The 16,720-nt window shown below is 40.2% G+C and overlaps 1 protein-coding gene across 1 annotated transcript in view; it reads left to right on the top strand.

Moving 5' to 3' along the window:
• The window catches only part of AUTS2 (activator of transcription and developmental regulator AUTS2), a 973,254-nt gene that overhangs the window by 725,087 nt on the left and 231,447 nt on the right, over positions 1–16,720 (top strand). Inside the window, exon 9 of the mRNA XM_085302011.1 lies at positions 12,094–12,123. Coding sequence (XP_085158137.1) covers positions 12,094–12,123 — 30 coding nt within the window. The remainder of the gene's footprint in view (positions 1–12,093; positions 12,124–16,720) is intronic.

The raw sequence follows: 16,720 nt of genomic DNA, 5'->3' as shown, positions 1-16,720 counted from the left end.
TAGAAGTAYCTTAATGCTAAACTGAGGGCCTTGTTTTACATGGTGAGGATTTTGTATGTGGGAATGGTTTTTAAAGCTGAGATTTGTTTTATCCCAAACTTCCTGTCTTTCAGCTATCACCGTAGCCATGTAGTTCAGCACTGTGAGTTGCAGTTTTCTTAAATCACAGCGTTGCAGAGAGTAATAGCAGAATAGTAGAGATTTTTCCGAGAAGAAAAGAGGGACATCTAGGTTTAGGACTGATTAGAAGAAGCCCTCAGGAAGGGAGAGCCAGAGAAGCCTAGCCTAAAGGTTCCATTAGAAGTAGCGRCATGGGCAATACGAGCACAGAGCTGCCGCTTCTACCCCTGTGTGCTGGTGAAAGAGGAAGCCTCAGCAGAGGACACTCCGCTGGGTAGTGTCTGCCCTGAATATTAATATTCTTACCTTTGCCCAGGCGCTCTGAGAGCAAATAGGGTTGAGTTCAGCTGGATACATTGGGGACTTCCAATTCTGCCTAGAGAAATGCAACCCCTGTTTTAATTCTAATTACTGCAATTGCAGCAGCCTGAAAAAAATAATGCATTCAATTTCTAATAAGAGTTTACATATTCCAAATAATAATATAGAGTATGTCAAAACAGGAAATTTGAGAAAAGCAGGCCAGAGTGGGCCATTGTCTTTAGAATTTATATTTGCTTGCTGTAGATTTAGAATAATCCTCGTCCTCCCTCAGGTCTAGTATGGACAATTTATACATTTTACAAAAATGATAAAGGCAGCAATAAATAATAATAATATATAACAACTGTGCAAGTAATGAACTGTAAAACAAAGATTGGAAAAGAGAAAGAAAGCGCAACATAGGAGGCTGTTTACAGGGCTAGTATGCAGCCTGAGTTATTTTTCTGGCATTATGACAATGAAGAATGTTTATGGGAGTTCGAAAACAGCCTAGAACACAAATAAATCATTTTGTTTCAGGTTGTATTTATATGGCTTAGTTAAGAGTTTTTTAGTATCCATTAAAATGCAATGTTCAGAGGTTTATGGCTTGGCTGTTAAGGTCTCATCCCTAAGGATCAATCGTTTTGGGTTGTTTGGGGAATTATTATTGTTATTATTTATACAATTCTGTTTAAATTGCTTAGCCTAGTGTACAGGTACAGAATRGATAAGCTAAAGAGCTTGTTGTTTGAGAAAGAGAAGAGCTGACTTTTTTTTATTCATTATTTTTTGTTTCCAATATTATTTCTACAACTAGTTTGTCTTACACATCAGCCGAATGTCACTTCGTGTGCATTCAGCAGGCATTTTGTGTTCAGAGTTGCTGCAGCCTGTGAAAGATGACAATGACCCCTCTGCAATGTAGATATTTTATTGTTTCTTCTCTGTGTATCTGTAATTTAAAATAAAAGTAATTTTCAGTTGAAATGATATGATTTGCTAGGGTTAGGCAGTTCAGTTGGTGGAAAATAAGATATAATTATATATTGGAAAAAAAGTATTGTGTCTAAGGCCTGATCCAAGTCTTAATGCTTTTTTGTTCTATATGTTTTCTTCTACTAGCTCCAAAATTTTCTGAGAACAAAGCCTGTTATGCTAAGCACTTTATAAGTGTATGTAGTAAAAACTAACCCAGTCCTAAAGAGCATGCTATTTAATAGTCAAAAAAAAAAAAAAAAAGAAAGAAAAGAAAAGTAGGGGGTTAATAGAACAGATTAAATGACTTGTCTGAGGTGATCCTGAGAGCCGGTGACAGAGCTAAGATCTTCCAAGTTCTAGTCCAAAGCCATGTCTCTTAGATCATCTTTCTTTTCAGCCTGCAAAGAAGTGCAGGCTTTTGGCGAGGGGCGAGACAGATCTGCAAGGTGTTACTGGGTCACTACCGTTTGCTTACGCATGGAATGGTCAAGAGCCTGAGACATAGGGAAATGGTCAAGTAATATTCTACTACTTGCACTTCATAAGCAAACATAGGAGAATCGATCAAATGAATTATGTGTCCTGAGAAAGAATATCTTAAATTCTTAAAATGAGTGCATGTGAATGAGTTAAAACAGTGACCTCGCTTAATTAAAACCTTTTCCATTGTAAGAAACTTCCTTTGTGGCAATATTTCCTAACTGTCCTTATTTAATTCTCAGCATTCGTGGCGTTAATTCGGTGTTAATCCTATACTGTTGTCTGAGGCAAAATGTTAACATTTTTATGGCTAACTATTGTATCCATAACTGGCATACAGTGGAGTCCCCAAGGAATCTGTTAATTGTGATTGACTGTCAAGGTCTGATCAAAAACCTGATTGACACCAGTAAGAGCTTTGTATTTCTCTTTTCCCCATTTAAAATGATCCAAACAGCTCAATAGCCATCCAAGGTCTATAAAGAGTTTTTAGACTACACAATTCATCATATCAATTATTGTTCTTTTATTTCTAATTTTGGAATATTGGAGGACTTCCATTAAACCAATTGCATATTAAACTGCTCTCTTTCTTCCTTTGCTTTCATGCTGTAATCAGACAGGGACACCAGGTACCTTTTAGGTCCAGAACAAGYGTTTTCTTGTCCTGCTTGCTTCCCTGCAGAAGCCTCTGGCAAGTTATTCTCTTTCTTTGCCTTTCACTTGGCTGGATGAGTTGCAAGCTCTTGACTTTGTGGGATTTATAATACTCAGCTATATGCATAAGAAAACAAGTTGTTACCTCCAAATGATCGATTCCATTTTCAAACTTAACTCCATCTTGACTTAGCTTTTTGTCTTGCAATTCCTATTTCTGGCAACAGTGATGAAGAAACTCTCAGGCCCCAGCTTGCACATGCAAAGCTGACAGTGTAAAATAAATAAATAAAAATAGCAGGCGTTCTCTGTGAGACACTGAGGTCAAAATTTGGCCATCTGGCAGCGAAGAGTAGACATGTGTGAAGGCATGCCAGGCACCTGCTGAAGTCAGATTTGAAATAGCAAAGCCTTCAAAGCTTTGCTTGCTGCTTCTCAGCCATTGCATGGTTTTCATTTGTAGCTTCTCTTATTGAGCACAATTTCTAAATGAGGATGGTTGCTTCACTTTAAGGACGTACAAATGACTTGCCCTCACCTGTCAAGCATGATCCTTGTATTTTACCAGGCCCATTATGAACGCAATCTTTCTGTCGAAAATTTGCATACCTCCTTTCTTGAAAAGTAATGACAGCAATTTCTTTGCCTCCGCTCACTTTCTGAGTGTCTCATTTAACAGCACCTGTGAAACCGACAGGCGCAGAGATGAGAAGTGAAAGAGAGCAGTTGATTAAATCATCATCAAGTCGGGCCTCAGAAAGTCAATTCTGCTTCCCGTCTGCAATGATATCCTTTTATCTTAAAGTAATGAGCTATGGCACTTTTGCATCGGGTAATGCGATAAGTTCTATTAGCATGTTCCATTTGCTTCACAAGCAAGGGCAAGTCATTTCAGCAAGCTCATATCACTGCAATCAAAGCAATTGGCTTCACAGGCAGAGAAGAAAGAGGAAAGGCTCAGGGTGATTTTTATGGATCACAACACAGTGGAAAAAATAGATTCTTGTATTATTTTAACCCATAACATGCTTTGCTTCTTGTCCATCAGGATATTTTGATTTCATTAGCCTGTAAGCACCTGGAAGACTCAAATCCCAAACTGAATTCTTGAGCTAAGACCAGGAGGTATGAATAATAGGAATCCTTTCTTATACTGAGACCCTGGCTAATACACTATCAGGTACTGACTTCATTAAACACTGATTAGTTTRATTCTTTGCTATTGACTTGGTCCACCAGTTTAAATGCACCTCTTTATTATTTACCATTATTTATTTTTTGAGTTGTGACAAAGTACTTGTCAGTTTAGATCAGTGCTAAAAAATGACATTACATACTGCAAATTATGTACAGCTGAAAGGCAGATAAGAAGGTAGCAAATGYGCATTCAGAATCTCAGAAGGAGAAGGAATATAGTCAGTTTTTGGTGTAGAGTATTGAGGAACTGAGGCACAGAGCTCATCCTTCTGTTGCAAAAGACCATGACTTTCTAAAATTAAGGTTAGGATGCTTAAATGTCCAAAGGTTGCTAAGTGCTCAGATAGTCTAGTAGAATTAGGATGCTGGACTTGTGCAGGTACTTCCTGAGGATGTTGATTTGAGTAGCTCGTGGCATTGTTAGCTTTCTAATGCTGCATCTGGAAGGCCCATTTAATGTTCTGTGGGAACTTCCTGTATTTTGGAGAAAGTTAGAACTAAAGCACTTGTGGGTTCGTTGAGCAATGACACCACAAGGAAGCCATCGGAAGTGATAACCAAGRGAGATGCGCTTTTGCAAGAACTACAATAACTTACCAACCTCGGCTCTGTTCCAAAGGAGCAAAGGAAAATGTGTTTCTTACAGAGGTGATTTCCTCTTCATCCTTCTCCAGGGCTGTACCCGAAGGTGCTGGTGGACTGTTTCCCTGCTTGCAACGGCCCCGTGCACACAGACAGGACAAGGAGCAGCAGCAGTCCCTGAAGGCCTTCAGGCCAGCTTTGCATTTTGGGCTCCTGCAGGCTCCTACTACCTCCCCAGGCAGCCAGAGAAGTTCCTCCACCTCTCTCCCTTCCCCTTAAAGGACATCAGCAGCCTGCATCTAGACAGCCCAATCCCTTTGCCTATAAAAAGAGTCATTCTAGTCACCTCACAGCGCAGCAGTATCCATAAGAGTCCATGGTCCTCCTCTGCCTTTCCTTGGTCTGGGTAGCTGGGGGTTCAGAGTGAGGAGCAGAGTCAAGCATGGGGAAAGGAGGTAAGATTGCAGCCTGATCCAAGTGGGTTGCTGCTCTGGGAGCAGAGGCTTTGGGGGTTTCCTGCTGATGATTGGGACCGTGGAAACAGAAGTAAAGAGCCACGGCAGTGTTGGGCTCAGTGCATCTGTGCAGCTAGGGTCACTGCTACCACARCTCTTCCTTGAGGCAAAAGCAGTACACTGCGTAGGATGCCCTAYGGGCCAGGTTTGACCTACAAGCTGCCTCTATGGTTATTAAAGTACAGGGTGATTTGGGAACAACAGAATCAGCCCACAAAGGGATTGTRTTTAGCTGTCTTTTTGGACTGAGATCCTCCCGTATTTTACAAGTAAACCTGTTGTGTACCAGAATTACATATGCCATCCACCAGTTGCAAAGGATGTATGTGTTTCATATAAACATAATGTGGATCTACATTATCATGCATAATACAATTTTTTTTTTCATTTTAATGTTAAAAAATGTAATTCTTTCTTATCAAAACATTGTTTTCTTGATGGCAGAGGCAGAAGGAGTTACTAGTTGTGTCATTTTGCTGTGTAAAAAAATCATGTAAGTCTTGGATAGGAGAAATTAAAAAGAGTTGCATCTGAAAATGGTCCAAGTACTGAATATTTTTCCTCTGAAGGGCCAAGATAACTTTAAATGTCGAAGACTGATATATTTCATCTGAACTGTTTGGATAAAATGGAATTCAGATTAGAGTTCAGCCTTGCAATCTTTTGTCCAGACTAAGGTAATTTGTGCAAAATGGGACTTTTATGTGAATAATCCATAATTTTGGCTTTTGAGAAAGCAGACCTTAAACTTCTCAGACCATCTCTGTTTCAGAGTCATACCTTACACTGAATCACTGTGAATAATGGTAAAGAATTGCTAAGCAGACTGTGATGTTAACCAATTTGTGAGATGCTATATATAAGATTCCTTGGCGAAGAGCTCCATGCTGAATTCTACTTTCAGGCAAAGTCAGAGATGGGAAAGAAAAAGTGAAAATTCTTGCTCTCAGTTTCTTTGTGACTCTCTCTGTCTCCATTTCATCAATTAGAAAATTGCCCATTTATTCCTTGTCTGTGTCTCCTTTCATCTAGGAGATGKTTTTTTCCTCCTTTTTTCTTGGAAGCAAAGGTCTAATTGTATAGCTAGAATATCATCTTTGCCCTTTCCAAGGCTGTCAGTTTGTCATTGGTGGATAGACGGACAAGAATATTGCAAATGTCAGTGTGAACATGGCTGAAGTCTGGGTTTTCCCTCATTTTCTTCAGATTTCTTTTCAGCAGACAGATGAGTAGAATCACTTTGTTCAGYGCTGGCGTTTCAGCAGCGCTGACTCCTTTGGTGGCAATGATAAATGGATCCAAGATGTGAAATAGCTGTTCCAGCAAAGTCCATTGAGCAGAATAGAGAACAATGCCCTCCTCAATGTCATTGTACATGATACATTCAATGATTGCCACTTTTTGCACAAGAATGTGTTCAATCAGCCAGGTACATAGAATTCCACGGTGTTGCTTCAGCCTGAATGAGCTGGTGAGGTGGCAGAGACCTTTGCTCAGCTTGATTTGGACCAGGCTCTCTCAAGCTATTAAAATGGGTGCAAATTATAGCTRTAACCTCACAGGGTGACTGATTTTTGAAATACAGCTTTAGGATCAGTCCCATTCTGCAGGTGCTGTGGGAAATGTGCTGTGCATTTTAACATAACACTCTGTCCAACTGGGGCAGAACACTTGGGAGGTACAATGCCATCTTTTGCCCAATCCTCAGTTTTTCTGCTTTCTTCTGCAAAACACAGCAGTAATTAAACCTTATAAAGGTTTTTCTACGTTTTCTACTTCCCAGTTTACCAGTCTACTGTTATATTTGTGTGTACTCCAGATTGCACGAGGTGCATCAACCCTGCCTGATAGTAGTAATGTAGAAGATTTAATCTGGGGAAGAAAAAGGACCCTTCTTTTTTGTTAGTATAAAGACCTTAAAAGGTTGTATGTTTCTTCCTCACGATATGTTTGTTTTTGGAATAACAGTTTGACTCTTGACTGCAGCACATGTATAAAAATGCAGGTTTGTGGGTCACTAATTCTGATTAGTGCTGCTTGAGCATGAAGTTGCCGAAGTCATGCAAAATGATGCATGAACACATGCGTGTGCATGTCAAGTGAGGTGATGCCTGGTACCCTGTGTTGTTAGTTGTTAAAGATACTTGAACCGTTGGAGTGATAGTCATACGWGGCCAGTTGAGAAAGTCATTGTCAGTCTGGATTGATTATTGAAATCAGGAACAATCCTAAGTTTTCCAAATGTCCTATAAAAATTCTCTGTGGAGCTAGTTTTGAGTGAATTTCCTGTCACAGGCTTTGGCTTAGTTTGTAGTGGTGTTGCCCCTTTGGGAAAACTGCTAGAGTCTCTTCAGCCTGGTATAAGACTTCCAAAACCATAAAATAGTCATTTCAAGTGCTGCTTCCTCTGAGGGAAGGACTTCATAGCATTTTGTGCCACGTTCATTTGAAACTCTGGCCATAAATGTCATAACAGGAGCTGGACGCACTCAGCAATTTTGCTAATCTGGCTTTCATTTCAGTGCTTAAATGAGAGCTGAGGGGTGTTTGGTCGGTTGTTTATTTGATAATGTAAGCCAGCGTTTGAAAATCTGGCTCTGGGTCCTTTTCAGACCTGGCCCTGGTTGACTACAATCAGCCGTGACTCATGTTCAGTCTGGAGATGGTAAATGCCTTGCATTTGAAAATCAGAGAAAAAAAAAAACTCTATTTGTTCAGGTGTAAAATGCGTCTGCAGGCTCCTTGTCCTGATTTGTCACATTATCACTTGCAGCTGCCAGTGAAGCTAGTGACAGTTATCCAAAAATCAGGTCATGCTATCTGCAAATGATATTTTGGATCCCCRTTATTTACGGGATATTCGGATGTGGTGTGTGTGTAGAGCCTTGGCTTCCTGAAACATGACATGAAGAACACTGGAAAACTATCTTTTTGTAATTGCCACAAGATACGGTAACTCAGTTGAGAACAGAAGGCCAGCACAAAGCATTTCCATCACTTCAGTTCCAAAATGGGACATGTCTGGTGCAAAATCTTTAGGCTAGACATGTACATGGGAACGTCTTTCACCTTCATCCAAAGCGAGCGTGCTATGAGTTACCTTAGGAGAAGTTTACTGAATGTAGTTCACTTGTCCAAAATGCAGACCACCATTTTTAAAGAATCTTTGGAGAGAACTGGTTGCATTTGATGAAAAATGAGGGACCTTTAAAGAAATTAGAAAAGCAGAGCCATTTCTGAAATACAAGGATCATGGAGAAGAAACACTTGTCCTCTCTTTATTTTACCATTGCTAAATCAATGATAGAAACCTAAATTGTCATTTTATGTACTTAGACTTMGGCTCAAGTCTAGTTTGCTCTCCATTGCCATAACCGCTGTGTCTGGTAATGGTGTTTATCCCTTTAGGTGAGATTTCCTTCTGGAAATATTGATAGACATATTTGAATCCTTAAAAAGCTAGGTTGTGTCTAACCTGTTCACAGAAAAAGGGTGAATTGTTTATTAATATAATAAAACCTATCAGTTAGCAGAATTGTAACCAAGACACCAAGGATTATGTAGCAGACTAAAGTGAGATTAAGACAACATGGTTCTGCTGTTCCCATTGTATAGATTTTGACTGCGCTTTTGCTTGGAGAATCTCAAAGCACTTAAATTATTTTACTTCTTCTGTGACTCTAGGAGGTAGAGAAATATTTCCTCCCAGTTTTACAGATGAGGGAATTGAGGAAGCAAGCAATGCAGAGTTAAGTTTTCAAACATGAGCAGTAATTTTGGATAATCGAAATCAGAGTTGTGAGCTTTGGCTTCCAGGTCCAGCTCTCCAGAAGTGGTTAGCAGTACAGTCCATGGCAAATGGAAATTGCTAACCCTTTAGCACTTCTGGGGAGGGGAAAAAAAAAAAAGGCATCCAAAAATGAACACATCAGACTCAGGGCCACTGGGGGATGTGGGTGCAAGTGAGATGCCCAGATTGCTGAACTTGTGTCAGGCACAGGCAGGATGTACGATTGCTCCAGTTTGGTTTCCAGGCTGAGCAGCAAACCTCCTCTTCCACTCTTCTGCAAGTCTTCCTGGAGTTATCCCTGCAAATAAATTGTCTGATTCTTTCCATGAAGAGAGCAATGTCTTTAATCTGCCCAGAAGATTCAACCTAACTGGGCTGTGCAAAACACATGTATGCTTGTGTTTCTATGTGGGCACTTACATATACTCTAAGTATAAGTATAAGCCTCTTCCTCCTTCTTCCCCCCCCCCCTTTCTTTTTTCTTTTGTAAAACTTGTCCATGAAATTCTTCTCTTGGGACACGACAGCCCTACTGGACTGTGGGTCTCTTTACCTTGCACGGCATCAACAAAACCTCTTTGTGTGAAATAGATGCCGTGTGTATGCCGGACCCCTGGCATTTTACAAAGTGTATCTGGAGCCAGGCTAGGCAAACGTTAGGAGCTGTATGCTGAGTGCATTTATTGCCTTTGCATAATTTATGAGCTGGAGGGGTTTGACCATCATTCGTCTCTGCCAGAGGCTGGCACGGAGGGCTCTGGAGGCTGGAGCTGTAAATTGGATGGTGTGCTCCTGCTGAGCTCAGAGCAAAGTCCTCGGGTCAGTATGGGAATTTAATACCAGGAATGGAGCTGCTTTCTCCGCGTGCCATGTGGGCCTCTGCGCAGCAGAGGCTTTTTTGGCAGCCACGGTGACTGGCCAAATCGTGAAGCTGTCAGTCACTGGGCATGTTGTGAAGGGAGCCTGAGCATTTTTAATCAGCTTGGCACCCGTGCTGCTTCCATAATGGACACCAGTAGGTCTCAGTCCTTCGCCATATGCTTAACTCTGGAGACAAGGTGCTTCTGGGTATAACGATAATTATTTGATGCGGAATTAAGCGGACCTTGAAATTAGAACTGGACTGTCGGAAAGCAGGAGGCTTAACGCTTTGATGGAAATAACTTCCCACCGATGTCGTTCTGCGCGCCCTTCCTCTGCAGATTCACTCAAACGCGGGTAACTGTTTTGCTGGCAAATTCAGATGTCGCTGGCAAGTATTCTTTTCCCCAAGTACCTCCGCGCTGCAGAAAGCACAAAACCCCAAGCTCTTTCCCAGCYGGCTGGGGGTTTGGGAGGGGACAAACAAACGGAGCGGTTGGTCCTGGGCTCCCTGTTTTGAAATACATAGGAGATGTCACCGCAATACGTTACAAAGCATCCTAATGAATAYGGCACACCACCCTTGCTGTCGTGAAGGGTCCTGGCAGTAATAAAACAGTGGAGGAAAGTACTGTAGCCCAACGCCTAAATTTTGGCAGCAAACTATAAAAATGGGGATAGTGAATGGGAATTCTTTGTGACGTGCTGTGATTTTCATGGATGAGATCTGTAAACATGGGGCCTTGCTTTGCCAACAAATGCTTACCTGCGTACCAAAACTTTGCATACGTAGTCATGCTGCAGTCAACATGCTACTGTAAACACTGTAGCATTTACAGGCTAAGGGTATGAGTACATTATATAACAGAAGGAAAATTKGACATTATTAGAACAGTACGATTTTAAGTATTGTCCCTTCTTCGCAAGCTTGATCTTTGCATGAGTTTCAAATTTTGAGTTAAAACTGTCACATAMCTTTGTGCTCCATCTCATTTGTTCGTTACCAGAGCATTTAGGTGCAACTAGTGCTGAATAAATCATTTCAGTTATTAAAGAAATTTTACTTGCATTTCTGTTTGGAATTACCTGAAAACAGGTTGTAATTTTCTCTAACTTTTAGCTTCATTCTAAATTGTTTGGAAACTACGTATAAATAACTCCTTAGCTTTTAATTTATTAGTATGTAGCTCATTGGGGCTAAGGCACCTTTTCACCTCCTGTACCGATAAAGACAAGGAACAAGCCAGTGAAACTGAAAAGTTATAATTAAGAAAAATAACACACTGAAGAGTTCATTTGTGCAAATCAGATACATATATTTGTGGGTATATTTGGCTATGTCTATTCACATCCCACTGTATAGTTAASCTTTGGAATTCACTTTCACAAAACGTAACTGATTTCAAAGGAATTTGGTTGCTTTATTAAACATATTCACAGATGCAKTAAATAGGATGCAAATGCATAATGGACTTAAGTAACTTCTCTTCTGTAGGGACATAAATCAAGGCCTAGCTGACTGTGTTAGGGAGGCCCGGTTCTCCTGTTCGGTGATGTTGTGCTTTCCTTTGAAGTGTCTGTCGTTAGACTTGCAGAGGTCTGAGTTCATCCCTGGGGAAGGACAGAGGCAGTTCAGTCCTCCAGATGCTAAAGCTGTTCGGAGGTGTTTCTTGCACTCTGCTGTGGAGCTTGCCGGGTACGACTGCTCTGTCTTTACTCAGAATTAGGTGGGTTGAGTCAGAATCTGGGCTGAAGAAAGAAGAAAAGCTAGTCCTCACATAGCTATTTCCAGCACTGTTTGTGTACTTACAGCAAATCCAGGAGTGGTTTGGAGTTCTGATGCTTCTCTGTACTTATCTGTGATTCCTTTGTTTATCTATTGTATTCCTCCAACAGCAGAAGATATTTAAAAATCGAACAATAGCACTTGATAATTAGCATGACCCCYCTCCAGTGTTAATGTTCAGTATTATACCATGTTGTTATAAATGTCTACCATGTTACCTGGGCTACTTTTGAAGTCTAGAGAATCTCAGTGAATCCATTAATTTGGCACATTCTTGGTTCCACTGCAGTCTGAGTTCATTAATGGAGCAGCTGTGAGCGGTGATACACGGTGAATCTTCCAAATAATACTGGAGTAAAATGATAGCCTTGTAAATGCTTCTGTTCTGGGATGGGCAAACCTGAATTATTTCCATACCCGCCAATCTAGGAAGCCTTTGAAGCTAATTTATTGGCAGGCAATATGAGAAATACTGTCCATCAAAAGAAAGCAAAGCAGCCCTCTAATATTGTTTTTCTTCCTCCCTGATCCAGTTTTAAAGTGTAAATGTGCTCATGCACCATCAGCTCCCTTTCATGTGAATTAGCCTGGCAGAGGGCATTGCAAATGCATTTTGTTGAATCATGAAAAAATTGCACTGAAAACAAACATACTAATGTGTTGTCTTCTACAGTAAGCAAAAATTTCCTCCCATACAAACTGGYGTTGAAGCCACAAGGCTTTATGAGCATTTCAGCCATCTTATTTGGAGAAATCTGTCTTATTTTTTTTTCTTTAACAACCTTATCTTACCTGGGTTTTTTTCTTTTTTTCTGTTTCAGTGTGACAGYGACAGTGATCAAGAAGAAAAGGTAAGAAAGGGAATCGATACGGGTGCAAAAATGTATTGTTGGATTCACTTATTTCTGTTATCCTGTTACTTACCCAAAGTTTATTTTTGGATTGATCTGGTATGACTCTATGTGAAGAAAAGATTTTGTTCCCTTTGATTTGGTTTTGGAGTAGACCTCTAAGGGAAAGAGTATTCTAATGAATATTTTGGAGGCTACACAATTCATCTTCACGCTTCTTGATGCCAGGGTTTGTGTGTGTTGTTTATGAACAAACAAATTCTGTCTACCAAAACTTTCTAAGACTATGTTTTCCTTTGGGAAGTGCTAACAGTTTAATAATGCAAGTGAATGCATTTGCAACCCTCACATTTGCACTTTTTAACAGTTATTTAACCACACRCGTGGCCATCTTGCTTGTCTACAGGAGAGGTTCTTCAAATTCAACTTGAAGTGTTAGGGTTTTCTTTTTTCTTTTTTTCTTATTATTTTTTGTACATTAAGTCAAGTAAGTGACACATCTTGCTGATAATTACCTCAATAATTGTGGGTTTCTAAGTAGAAAAAAGGAAGAATGTAATGCTGAAGAAGAGTCATAGAGACATTGGTCTGTAAAGCTATTTGTTGTTTAGAAGGCTGGTAGTATGAAAAACTAATACTCACATTGCATTTTTGTGTCTTATATTTTTATATTATGAACAGACTGACATCTAACTTTCTTAATTGGCAAAATGAAATAATCATTGCAGAAAAACTGTTCTAACTTCTTTATTTCCAGGTTGGAATTTTGCAATTTTGTTCATATATTGAGCCTTAAGAGATATTTTGACAATGTAATCGTTTTTTCCTCCTTTTTTACTCAGTGAAGTAGGGAACGGAAATTAGAGAGGGGGTAACGAGATGTCAGATAAGGTTCATGTAATATCGTTGCATTATTTAGAGTTTCATGATGCAGTCTGCTAACTAGCTCCAAGTAAACTAAGAAGAAGAGAGAGGACTGTGCTGATGTGTGGCTAATGCAACTGAAAATAACAAATACTTTCTGAAATCCACAAGGAAACAATAAGTGCAGAAATCGTCTTTCGAAAACTTAATCAGTTCTACACGGGATTTGTATAGCAGCAAGCCAAGGAAATTTTCAGCCCATTCTGTATATAACTGCCAAATCTCTGCCCTTAAGCTTTCAGTTATTTCCCAAGCAGAGGTTTTATTTTCCTTGTGTCTCCTAATAATTTGCTAACTATGTTAAAGAACCACTGTTTACTTTGAACTGCAGTGATTTCCCTTTCATAAGGGAACTAATCGCTGGAGTTAATCAGTGTGTGACAACAGAAAAGGGAGGTTTAGTTGGGTTTTTGCACAGAATATTAACCTGCACTTTTAGATATGAATTTTTAATGTGTTACCATTAAATTCCATCCTGTGAAGTGATTATTCATTTTCAGGATGTTCCTTCTGCAGTGGAAGATGATAAACTGAATTTCGGCCCCTATGTTTATGGCACCTAGAACTAGAAGTGTAATTTCCTGCCACTGCTGCACTTACAGAGCCAACCTCTGCCAGATTCGCAATGTTTTTCTCTTACAGCGCTCCTAAATAAAGAGGCAAATAGGCCGCTTATGGGATGTGGGATTTGCTCACTGAGGCTTGTCTCGGCAGTACGATACAAGAGAGACTCCAGATTGTACCTCACACAGAATATCCCAGTGCTTGGGCAGGAAGGATTTAAAATCCAGACCCRGATTTCATCCCTGTGATCTGTATTTTGTCTTCCCCCCTAATGAAATGGGATTAAGTGCAGATCCAAATATCCCTGGTAATTTAGTGCTGTTCAAATCCCAGGACCAGACCCAGCTTTGAGTTTCATAGCTCAGGCCCAAATCTGAAAGACGACTGCTAACACTGGTGTATTTATTCAGCCTGTGTTGGCAGCTAGGCAGAGATCTAAAGGCCTTGTTCTGCTGTTAATTTGAATTCAGCATATGTAGCCTGTTATAAAATGCGAGACATCATCATTTGAGCAGGTCAAGCATATTCAGATGAAGACAAATGGTGCTTATTTGATTTTCTTAAAATCGGGAAATGAAAAAAGTGCTCTCTGGAGAAATCATGTTCTGCCTGACTTAGATGATAGACCAAGGCATGTACCCCAGATAAGAACAGGCGCTCGTCTTGCGGTTTTTATCTCTGAAGGACGGTCGGGACTGTCAGCTCGCTGACATGTGCATTATCCATGTCATTTTAAACAAAGTGACCTGTAGAAAAGTGCACTCTGCCGTGACATGATAATGGGCTGTTGGATGACAGGTAAAGTACACACTATAAAGGAGGCTGTGCGTTATTCCTTTGTTTAACTGACAAGTAGAAACTTCTTTTCTTCAGACAGGCAGGATCTTTTAGATCTCTTTCAATAGGACCGTGGAAGATTTYGAGTCCCTGCTCGAAAGAAAATGACATTTTTTCGGACCAAAAATTCCTATGAGCAAAACGCATCGGAAGAAGAGAAGGTGCCAGACCTCTGTGCAAGAGGTTGATCGTTTCATAAATAGTGCTCAGCATCCTCAGGTTTCATTAAAAACAGTAGGAGCTGAGGGTACTCAGCAGGATTAGAACTTCTGAGATCCTTGACCCAAGTGTCTTGTATTATTACGAGAGTATTGGCCTCCGACGATGCAGCTGCTCTACTAGTGAGTTGTCAATTGCTCTTGCTTGGTCCTAGGTCAACGTATTCCAAGGATTCTGTAGTTATTCTCCTCCCACCAGAAACAGAGCTCCTGCTAGGATGTTTCTATGAAGAGGGGAGCTACTTTTCTTTAGGGCCATCTCTTACAGACTTCAGTATACTGAAGTGTACAGAATATATGGTTAATGCTACAGATAGATTGTGTTCTTGCTCTTCAGAACTGCAGAAAGGGAACAATTTTGATTCATTTGGGAGTTTTGAGGGCTGATCCTCTGGTGGGCATGGGAGAGTAAGAGCCCACAGGAGAAAGGAGTGAGGCAACAAAAAGTATTGAACAGCATGTACGTATTTCTACTAGAATAAATAAGACCTGTGATTCAGAATCCAGGCAGGAGCAGGACATGGGAAGCTGGGGAGTGAGTGGTGACAGAGCAGGAAAAGTAATGCATCTTTCGCTGTTAGTGTTCTTTTTTCCCCACTTGAATATGTATCTATCTGGCTGTGTAAATCACTGTTGATATCTGATCTCTATTAGGTGGTGGCTGTGCCTCCAATCCATCTTCCCTACCCTTTAATTGGGAGCCGACAGACAGAGTCACTTTCTGTCTGTGTCTGCCCTCATATGAGACATTTCTCCAGAGGTTTCTCTGGAAGAGGAAACAAGGATATTTAATTGAAATATGACGCAGCCCCTGCTTAGCAGTACTGTATCTAAGGCTGTGTCAGCATCTCAATTTTAAATGACATGTTTTTGGATGGGTAATTTATATATTTATATAGATTAATGCTCCTTCATTCTAATTTGGCACACAGGATTGGACCAGAGCATTCCAAGTTTGCTCTCCTGTTACTAAAAACCTAAAGAGGTAACAAGTGTATCTGTGCAGGGGATGTATATTTGGAGGCCTTGCATCAGAATGTAAATGACTAATACTTAGTGAGATGTCATTTTCTGTCCTTTCAGCAAATGCCGCTGGGATTTCTTACCGAATCAGAAGAAAGTATGGATCCCAGGGGACCTTAGATTTTCTCCATTAAAAAGTCTGTCAGTCTTGCTCTTTGAGCAGGTCTCCAGAGTTGATAGTCTAAAATTAGGGCAAGCTACTGCATAGCTGACAAATCTAAGTGCAACTGTGTTTTCTTTAGATATCTAGATACAATCTTTAGAATTATGCCCCTGGTAATTAATACACTGAAAAAAAGCATTAGTGCAAATACATGGTTTCCTGAGAATATAAGTCCTGRTTTAAAAAGACATACAGACACCTGTGATGAGGAAGTCAGGAGCTAAAGATGATTTAAGGACTAAGTCATTTTTTATTTATTCTCTCTAGCATTTCATCTCACCACTCTGTGTAGACTAATTTTAAAATTTAGGGTCAATCTACGGTGCTTTAGTGTTTTTCACTGAAGATTTTTCTAGGAAAATATTTCATTGATCAATGAGGACTGCTTTGCAATATACACAGAGTTGTTACTTATGTCAGATTCAGGAGTAAAAAAGGCCTGCTTCAGCTTGGATTTTATCTAACTTTGATCAGAAATGTGCAACTTTGACATGCAAATAGCTATRATTAGTGACTGAATGCTATAGATGTCTTAGCAGTAGCCAATGAGTACTCTTAGTGATGTTCTTGAGTCCCAATAAGAGGCATTCTTCAGGGCCCAATGCCATCAAGTGCAGTGGCGGACTAGTTACGGTTACAGTCCAAACGCCTTGGGAAAARACATGCATTTCAGTCCACTGAATAAATGCATAGTTCCTAATAGACCATTTTTTCTCTGTTCTCCAAATCTGGAGAGTTTTGCTTTGCTACAGCTCTGACCTTGAATAAACAGAGCATCCTTTTAAGCTGGGTTGGCCTAGGTGTCATTGCTCCTAAACACATGTTGAACATAGCAAATCAGAAAGAGAACCCAAAGCAAGCCCACCTT

The sequence above is a fragment of the Rhea americana genome, unplaced genomic scaffold (genome assembly GCF_003343005.1).
Source record: "Rhea americana isolate MKP2758 unplaced genomic scaffold, rheAme1 scaffold_182, whole genome shotgun sequence".
In the NCBI taxonomy this organism is placed as follows: Eukaryota; Metazoa; Chordata; class Aves; order Rheiformes; family Rheidae; genus Rhea; species Rhea americana.
The sequence above is the reverse complement of the archived record's forward strand: the minus strand, read 5'-3'. Positions and strand labels throughout refer to the sequence as shown.